This window comes from Lucilia cuprina, chromosome 2 (genome assembly GCF_022045245.1).
Source record: "Lucilia cuprina isolate Lc7/37 chromosome 2, ASM2204524v1, whole genome shotgun sequence".
Classification (NCBI taxonomy): domain Eukaryota; kingdom Metazoa; phylum Arthropoda; class Insecta; order Diptera; family Calliphoridae; genus Lucilia; species Lucilia cuprina.
Genome location: NC_060950.1, coordinates 656,256 through 665,824, shown reverse-complemented (window position 1 = coordinate 665,824; position 9,569 = coordinate 656,256). Strand labels below are relative to the sequence as shown.

The 9,569-nt window shown below is 29.4% G+C and overlaps 1 protein-coding gene across 1 annotated transcript; it reads right to left on the bottom strand.

Annotated features, from left to right (window-relative positions):
• Nucleotides 1–337: 337 nt before the first annotated feature.
• On the bottom strand, nt 338–5,441 carry LOC111689296 (uncharacterized protein DDB_G0283357). The gene is made up of 3 exons (XM_023451771.2): nt 5,138–5,441; nt 2,677–2,988; nt 338–2,617 (listed from the first exon to the last, which is right to left on the bottom strand). Exons 1-3 carry the CDS (start codon nt 5,144–5,146, stop codon nt 1,268–1,270), a joined length of 1,671 nt encoding a protein of 556 aa, XP_023307539.2. The 5' UTR covers nt 5,147–5,441; the 3' UTR covers nt 338–1,267.
• Between the last annotated feature and the right edge of the window lie 4,128 nt (nt 5,442–9,569).

Genomic DNA, 9,569 nt, shown 5'->3' with positions numbered 1-9,569 from the left:
TCTTTAGTTTGGTTAAGTTTGTTAAAAACTTTATGGCCAAGAAATAAGTATTGCCGCGATTGCTGATGTAGATGAATGTTACACTTTTAATTCATTTTATAGCTTTGTTATTTATTTTTTTTTAATCTTTGTATTCAAAAGTAAAAATAAATATTAGTCATTTGAAGTTTAAAGTTGTTAAATAAAAATTTGTCCAACTTGACCGTATGTTCATAACTTAAAGTTTATAATCCTTTAGATAAGTGGTTTCAAAGTTTATATACAAAAAGTCTCAACAATAAGAAAACTTATTAAAGTTCTCAAGACAAAAATAAACAATTTTTTTTTATTTTTACATTTGTGTTGCAAATTTTATTTATTTTTTTAAATGTTTTTAGGATGCCATTTTTTAAACTTAGCTTATGAATATAAACTACACAAGAACATAACAGAGAAATACATAGTAAATACACAATTAAACATGTAGGAAAAATAAGAAATACTTTCTTGTATGTATGTATGAATGAAATGAATGTAAAGATAAGTAAATAGAAAAAAATAGTTAGTAGTAGTTAGTGGATGCAAACATAAATATGTATTAACTATTTAACATGAGATATGTATTTAATGTTAAATTTATAAACGTGTGTTTGTATACAAACTGTGGCAGTAGCCGGAAATTTATTATTTCGTTCGTTTCTTCCTGATTTGTTTATAAACATTTGAGGTATAGATAGTAAATAAAGATAGTAAATAAAAAAAATATAGATAAAGGTACAGACATAGAGTTATTAAGAAATAAAAAATAAAGAGTTGTTGGGAAAAGAAAAGAGAAAAATAGAAAGGTAATGGAAATCGTATTAGTAATGTAATTAAAAAGCGTAATTATTTTGGAGTGAAGTTTTAGAAATATGAAAGTTTTTTAGTAAAACTGTTTGTTGTTATTATCTGCGTAATGACATGAATGAAGTATGAAAAATATAAAAACCCTAAATCCCTTGTTAGTAACAAATAACTTAAATTATTAGTAAAATATTAATAAAAAAGTAAGAAGAATAAAAGAAACAAAAAAAGTTTTAAAGTTAAAGCTAAAGCTTAAAATTAATATTAAGAAAAATATCAATAATCGCGTGGTCCTGTTAGAGTTAGCCGGATATGGATGAAGTCATTAATGCCTTGAGTGTTTTCTTTTTTAGTTATTTTCTATAAACTAATTGTGATCGTTGTTGCTGTTTTCGTCCTAAATAGTTTTCTTGTTTAAAACTTTCAATATAATGAATGGTTTGATTTACCATATAGCTTTACCATTACCGTTGCCATTGCCGTTACCATTACCGTTGCCATTGCCATTACTATTTCCGTTGGTGTAAATGGTTTGTAAACGTCTGGTTTGTTGCTGACGAAGCGCATTTCTTAAACCATTGCTGCTATGGCCATTTAAACGCAATTCCAAACTATCATCTAAAGTATAGCGACCATTGCCATTACCATTGCTTGCATGACTGAGACCGTTGCCACTGCCGCTTCCATTGCCGTTACCATTGCCATTACTATTGCCATTTTCGTTGCCATTGCGAAGACCGCTTTCCTCTCCATTGCCACTTCCATTTAAGATTCTAATACTGGCCGAACTAGTGGCAGCTGAATGACGACCTAAAGAATTTTGCAATTCGTTGCTGTCCAATTCTTCCAACAATTGTTCACTGGTCCGTCTGCCGTTTAATAGCAAATTGCCATTGCCAGTTGTGCGTCCATTGCTGGTAATTCTGGTTGAGATCAAAGAACCGCCTCTTAAACTATTTCCATTCAAAGCGCTTGTTGTGTCTAACAACGACAAGGGAGAATGTATGACTGAAGCTTGAACGGTGGCACTGGCAGGTTGTGTAATAACTATCTGAGGCTGTGATGTACGTTCAATTGTAAGACGAGCTGTATTGTCACGTATGTCTTTAAGAGCTGAAATATCGCGGGCTTGTGCAAATACAGAGCCACTGGGAGTGCGTGACAAAAGAGTGGGAGGATGTGATACGACAGTGGCGTGTACACTGTGGCCTAAAGCCTGGTTGGGTAGAGTTTGGGAGAGTAGTAAAGCTTGTTCATTGGTTAAACGTTCTTGGGATTGTTGCAACTGGGTTCGCAATAATTGCTGTTGTTGTTGCTGTTGGGCACGTTGTAGTTGTTGTTGAGCTTGCAATTGCAATTGTTGCTGTTGCAATTGCTGTTGCTGCAACTGTTGCTGCTGTTGTTGCTTATATTGCTGTTCGAATTGTTCCATCAAATGCTGAGCTTGAGAACGTGCTTGAGTTTCTGCTTGAGCTCTAGCCTGTTGTTCTGCCTGAGAGTTTTGTTGTGATTGGGCCATAGCCTCAGCTCTTACCTGTGCCTCGGCTAAGGCCTGAGCTTCAGCATAAGCAGCACTTTGAGCTTGAGCTTCAGCAATAGCATGAGCTTGCAGTTGAGATTGCAAAACTTCAATACTATTGTAACGTGATGAAGATGATGTACCAGCAGCTGCGGATGCACGTAGACGTTGTTGTTCATCTAACATTTGTTTGGAAACAACAGCATTAAAGCCATTGATATCATCGGCTGTATATTCCACAACTCTGCGGGTGCCATCGGGTTCAATAAGTGAATACTACAGAAGAGACAATAACGAACAAGAAGTTATTTATATTTTAGATTATAATTTCTTACCTGTCCTTGTACTACATCGCCATCACGTTTTTCTTCTTGTTGCTTGTCATCCCCGGTCAACGAATCTCTGACATCATAAGCAAAACTATACTGAGGATGAGCATCATAATCTTCCGATGAGGTAACTGTGGATGCCAAATCATTTCCCAATTCCGATGAATCCGAGGCTTGTTGTTCCAACGAAGAGGAATGCTGCTGGTCTTGTTGACCCAAGGCTGCTTTCTGTTGGGCAAAATGCAATGCATGTAGAGCTGGATATGAAGCTCTTACTATGTTGCCAGCCAGCACTGTCAAACACAAACAGGCAATAAACTGGAAATTAAAAAAAAAATTCCAAAACAAAAAAACTTAATATCAAGAATACAGATTAAAATTAAATTGTGAATGGAGTAATTTTTATGTTATAAAGATAAAGTACACATAGTACATATGTAATGCATTGCATGTATGTTTAGTTATTAACATATAAATAAATAAATTGATATTATGACTTTTGAGTCCTTGTAGCTATAATTTTTAGCTGTTATGTATTTAGCAATTGATATGAATTTGTACGTAGAAGAACTCTGGTTGTGTATTATTATACTATAGTACAATTTATGTTACGTTTAATAAAGGCTGTTTATACTGAATATTTTCTTGCTTAAAGTGACGATATATCTCTTTGTTAAGGATTTTTATTTTGTGAACTTTATTTTTTATTTTCATTTCCCATAAAATCGAAAATTTGAAAATAACTTTTCTCATGCTTCTAAATATTTTTGTGCGGAAAAATGTTGGACCAAATTCTGTTAAGATGATGGTTTTATATAAAATATTCTCATATCTCTAGGTTAAGAGTAAAAAATAAATGAAAAGAAATCCTTTTTGTGAAAATGTTCACGCACGACTTTTATTTGGGGTCTTGTTATAGTTGTAATGTGAATGTACCCAGTAAACAATTTTTTTAGACATGTCGGATGGCAGGAATTTTCTGAAATAATTCTTATACATATCAGAATTTTTAAGGAATAATATAAAAAAACGAATAATATCATTTTCTGAAGCATTAAAAGATAAAATCACACTGATCGGATATTTATTATTAATAAGCACAAGTTAATATTCACTTTTAAGTTTAAATTTTTAATAAAATGATAATGTACAGATTTGTTGCAAAGTTTTTTTTTTTACAATAGTTCTGAAAATTACCGACCAAAGAATAACAGAAAATGTGCAGACTATTCGGTGAAATATCTTAAGGAAATTTACATGATTCTGTTAATTGTCTGATAAAGTTACAAAAATAGTTCTCTTTAGTTATTACGAAGATTATTTTTCTTGAATATATCTTTTACTTCAAAAAATGTGCTTATGACTAAAAAATAATATAAGAATAAAAAACAAATTCTTTAAAAATTCTGAATTAAAAATGAATATAAGAAATATTTTAGAAAATTTCTGACATCAGAACTGTATAAAAAAATTTGTTTACTGTATGTATACATTTATATGTCAAAGTACAAGTATCTATGAGTACATACATAGTATGTATGTACCCAGCAAAAACTTGGTAATGAGTTGTATTTGTACAACCATTTACTTTTCAATGACTACTACCTACATACTATCTCTTTTACTTTTTAATTATTCTGTAATGACTTATATATCATAAGATGCGTAGGTACTTTTTCAGTTTTCATTGGATCGCGCCCTAGCAACTGTTTCTTTACACAAATAGAAAGAAAATAGTTTTTTTGCGGTATAATAATTATATAATGCATAATAAAATAACTTATTAGTTTTCAATGTAAGTTTTTGTTGGGCATATACACGATGCATGACTGAACATACATACATTTGGTATGGGAGGAATTTTGAGTAAAATAAAAAGAACCGTTGTATGAATTGGTGTCATCATAAATTCAACTTTTACTCATACTTTTATGCACTCTATCTAAAAAAAGATGTTGTCTTTAAGATTGTTATCTCTGAAAGTAGACATGCACTTATACAGATGTTATATCTACATAAATTCAATGTCTTTTGAATTTCATTCTACAGCATTTTTTGTAGTTTCCTTGAGAACTCCAATAATTGAAAATATATTTTTATTTTGGATATCTAGTTTAGAGAGCTTTCTTTTCGGTTTAACTTTCTTTGATTTTGTGTAAATATTTTTTCTGAAAGTTGTTGTTAAACTAATATTTAATCTGACAGAAATATGATTGTCCTTTTACAAATATCTTAGGATGTGTAGACACGTTCACTTTTTGTATGAATTATTAGTTTTGTGCTGAAAAAGACATTTTTTATATTTCTTAAACGCTTTTCTTCCCATTTATCTATTGAAGCGTAATATGTTTATGAAATGTTGTACAGAAACAATTTACAAAATGATAGATGGGCTTAACAACCCATTATAGTGAAACTTTCTTTTATTAAAGTTATTTTTCAATATTTTTTGTTTTTCTTCACCTACCCACTTCATATTCTTAGTGTAACTTGTTAATTTGTAAATGAGTTTAATAAACTTTTTAAAAACTTCTTCGGTTATCAACACTTTTCTTTTTTATATAAAAGTTTGAAATTATTTTCACTTAAACACGCGCACTCAGGTAATAAAACTGGTAGAAACGTAGTCAATATTCCGTTTACAGAAAAACACACAGAGAACTTTATAAATCCTTTTAGTCTTTACTTGTTTGTATTTGGTAGACAGTACTGCCGTTTTGTGATGAATGTATTGGACGTGATTGTTTTACCACACAACTGTTTGCGTTGAATGCAATAAAACATGTGATGACTTAAGATCTACTTTTGGTATCTTTTATACCAAAAGTGCATCAAGTAATTCAAGCTTGTATTAAACTCGACACACATACAATGAGTAAATATGTACAAATATTTTGCAGCCCTTTTGTGTTTTAGAATTTAGTTTATTAAAGATATAAAAATATCAAAAATAAACAAACTTTCAAATTTGTAAGATTAAAATTACAAATGACCTTCTCTGAAAATGGTTGACCAGAATTTTGAACACAAAATATGATACACATAATATGTGTTAGAACGTATACAAAAACGATATACATGGGTAAATTATATGCAAATAGTATAAATGTTTAGTTAATGTATTAGTGTGAGATATTTGAAATTTAAGAGATTTTGATTCACTTTATATTGGAAAATATTGTAAAATGATCAATTTCATGTCAAGTTTTATAAGTTATTCCTCTCATTGATTTGAAAAATGGAATTGTAAATAAAAAAAGGTTTGGACATTTTTTTTCTTTTTTTAAATTTTGAAAAATAAAAAATAACATTTTCTTGCTTTTCTGGTTATCAGAAGTCAATATAGTAAATTATATTAAAGACTTATTAAACTTCATTAAGTCGAATTTTATCGCTATACTGGTATTTTAACATAGTTATTTTACATCAATAAGTAATATAAAAAAATGAATCAGGATGCACTAAGTAAGGTGAAACCGTTAAGGCAGCTGATTTTATTTGTTTATTTTAAAAGTGCTTGGGTTGTGTCAAAATAAATTAATATATTTTTAATCTAAAAAATTATATTTGTATTTTCAAAGCCAACAAAAAATTAAATTTAAAATCATGAATTAAAATGTTCATAAAAAGTTTTCAAATAAGAAAATTCAGATGAAGACGCTTTAAAACATTGTCCTGCTGCATATACAAGCTAAATGTAACGAAGGTTTGGTAGGTAATATTGGTTTGGTTTGGCCAAAAATTTAATTTTCAATTCATTATTTATTTTGATTGCGAAATTAAAAATCCATTTCGTTTTTATATTAAAAATAAAATATTTTTCTCATATAAAAAATAATTTACAATATTTGTATACCCTTCACCTTCGTGAGAAGGGTATATATAAGTTTGTCATTCCGTTTGTAATTTCTATAATATAATTTTCCGACCCTATAAAGTATATATATTCTGGATCCTTATAGATATCGGAGTCGATTAAGCCATGTCCGTCTGTCTTTTTTTAATTTTTATTTAAATTTAATTCAATATAATATATTTTTAACAAAATAGATTCAATAAGGAATTTTGGAAAGAAATACTGGGCTTTATGAATTTATTGTTTGATTTTTAATAAATTTTTTTCTGCCTATTTTTATAAAAATATGGATGTAATTTCAGTTTATTTTCCGCACGTCAAGTCTCATAGTATTTTTATTGCATATTGCCATTCTCGTAGTAATGATCGATACGTATGGATATGAATATTCAAAAAAAAAAATTCATCAACATCGCTCTTAAGTCATTGCAACATTTAGGCGTCACCAATTCAATAACCATAACATTGAAAAGAAAAACTGAAATGCTTCAGACATTTGTACATCCATATTGTTGTCTGTTTTGAATCACAGACGAAATAAATATGTATGTACACACGTAGCGGAAAATTTAACATGTTTAAACAACTATAAGCAAAGTGTTGCAGACTTTTTGAATGAAATGTAATCCGATCCTGCAAAATAAATAATATAGCTATGCACTAATAATTTAAATATAATGATGCTAAATATAAGAGAGAGCCGAAACTAAAAGTTTTAATTAAGTAGTTAATATTCTTCCGTTTATTTGTTTTTAATTTGGATAGCTTTAATAATCATATTTCAAGTTAAGCTTATTTATACATATACTAGCTAAACCCAGTGTGCTTTGCTACCCTAAAATAAATATAAATAAAAAACCCATATAGCGATTTTGATGATTCTAACTACAATAGTTTTTCAGATATACAACATCTTACATTAGGGAGCTCCAAGCTTGTATGAAGGAAAAAAAATTATCCGACGGACTTGTAAAACTATGTCCTGCAAAAATAGGCTGATAGAACAACGTTAACAGGTGCCGTAACGTCTCTAAAGTTTCCAAGTGCATATACAAGGCGACAAAATCTTTTTTTCAGTTTTTTTCAGCAAATCTCCAATTTCACTTTTTTTGAAAGTTTGTTCGTTTAATAGCCTTATTTATTGTCTATAATTGTTCCCATGAGATCCCTAAAAATTTTGAAATTTGTTTAACAAAGTTTCTATCTATCGCCAATTTATAGCTATCTATGAAAAATTTGAATAATCTAACAGTTTCCAAGATGAATATTTAAATAGTTTGTGCAAAATGAGTTTCCCAGATAACCCAAAATTTTGTATTTAATTCATATGGGAGGTGTCAAGTCTAATGAAAGTCCGCCCTTTTTCCCCAAAATGTTCAGATGAATACTAAAATTCTTCGTGCAAAACTTGAATAAGCTTGCTCTATTTTTTCCCCAAATAAACAAATTTTTGTATATTTTATTCAAACGGGAGTTGCAATGCGCCCTATTGGTAGTCCGCTAACTTATTACCGAAAATGTTTACATAAATGTTAAAGTTCTTCGAGAAAAATTTTAAAATTCGAACTCGAATAGTTTCCCGGATAAGCGAATTTTGTATTTAATTCATATGGGAAGTGCTACTACGCCTTCTGCTTGATATCCCCTTTTTCCTTAAAAAATCATATTGATACTAAAGTGATTCCGACAGAATTTAAGGCTTTTATCTGTGCCGATTTATTATTCCGCTCAATATTAAATTCTCAAAATTTGAAATTTTGAAGTTCAAAGTAGCCTATAGTTTCTTCCAGACATACAGGAACACACTAAAAATTTCAGAAAAATTTATCCACCGTTTAGCAGCCTATAAAGTCCAAACAAACACTCATACACAGAAACAAGTCAGAGTACTATATTCGGCTGTGCCGAATCTTAAATACAATCCACCAGCAAGGTTCTTCTTATTAAAACCCATTTAACTATCTAATTTTTAGATAACTCGACAAAAGTTTTGCTTCCGTAATGATGGTATTAACATTTATTCATATGCGGAACTAATTTTGATTAGGTCCAGAAAAATGTATATTGAGTTTCGGTTGTGGACCTCGTACGGATGCCATGACTTATTATTGAAAGATAATATGCATATGCCAACAAATTTGGAGAACAATTTGTGTATTTTCAATAAATTCAAGTCAAATTTTACTCTAATTGCTTTATTAATTAATTAAATATGTGCGTTTAAGTAATTTTCAGAAATAGACCACATATGGCAGCTATGACCAATAATGAACCGATCCGAAAAATAATTTTGTTGTACACACAAAACATTTGCAAGTCGAATTTTATCCTGATAACTTTATAATTGAATGATATGTGCGTTTAAGTGATTTTCGGAAATGGACTTTATATGATAGCTATGACTAATAATAAACAGATCCGAGAAAAATTTGGCAGAATTATTAGTTGTACATAAAACATATTCAAGTCGAATTTTATCCAGATAAATTAATAATTCAATGAAATATGTTCGTTTAAGTGATTTTCGGAAGTGAACCTTATATGGGCGCTATGACCAATTGTGGACCGATACAAATCTTCTTTGGCAGTATGATTTGCTTTTGTATTATATTAACATGTACAAAATTTTGTATTTATATTGATATATTTGAAGGAGATATTTACTATAAACTAATTTCAGCGATTATGTACCCTTGTATAGGGGCTATTTTGAATCAATTCTCATGATTTTCAACATACGAATTATCTTTTGTAGTTTCTGAGAAAAGAGCTGAAGAATGAGGAAAAAAACGTAATTTTATTCCACATTCTAGGAACTATTATTTTGTACTGGGAAAATTGAAACACTTATACATTAAATGTTATAAACAGAAAAAGAATTATTGTTATTGTTGTATTCCATATGCTGACATAAAAATAAAAGTCAAACAAAAACATTTATTGAATCAGTAAAAATATTTACTGAAAATTAAATTTATTTCAATAAAGTGATATTTAAAAAATATTTTCCTTCTGTCCGAAAATCAAACAAATTTGTTATAAA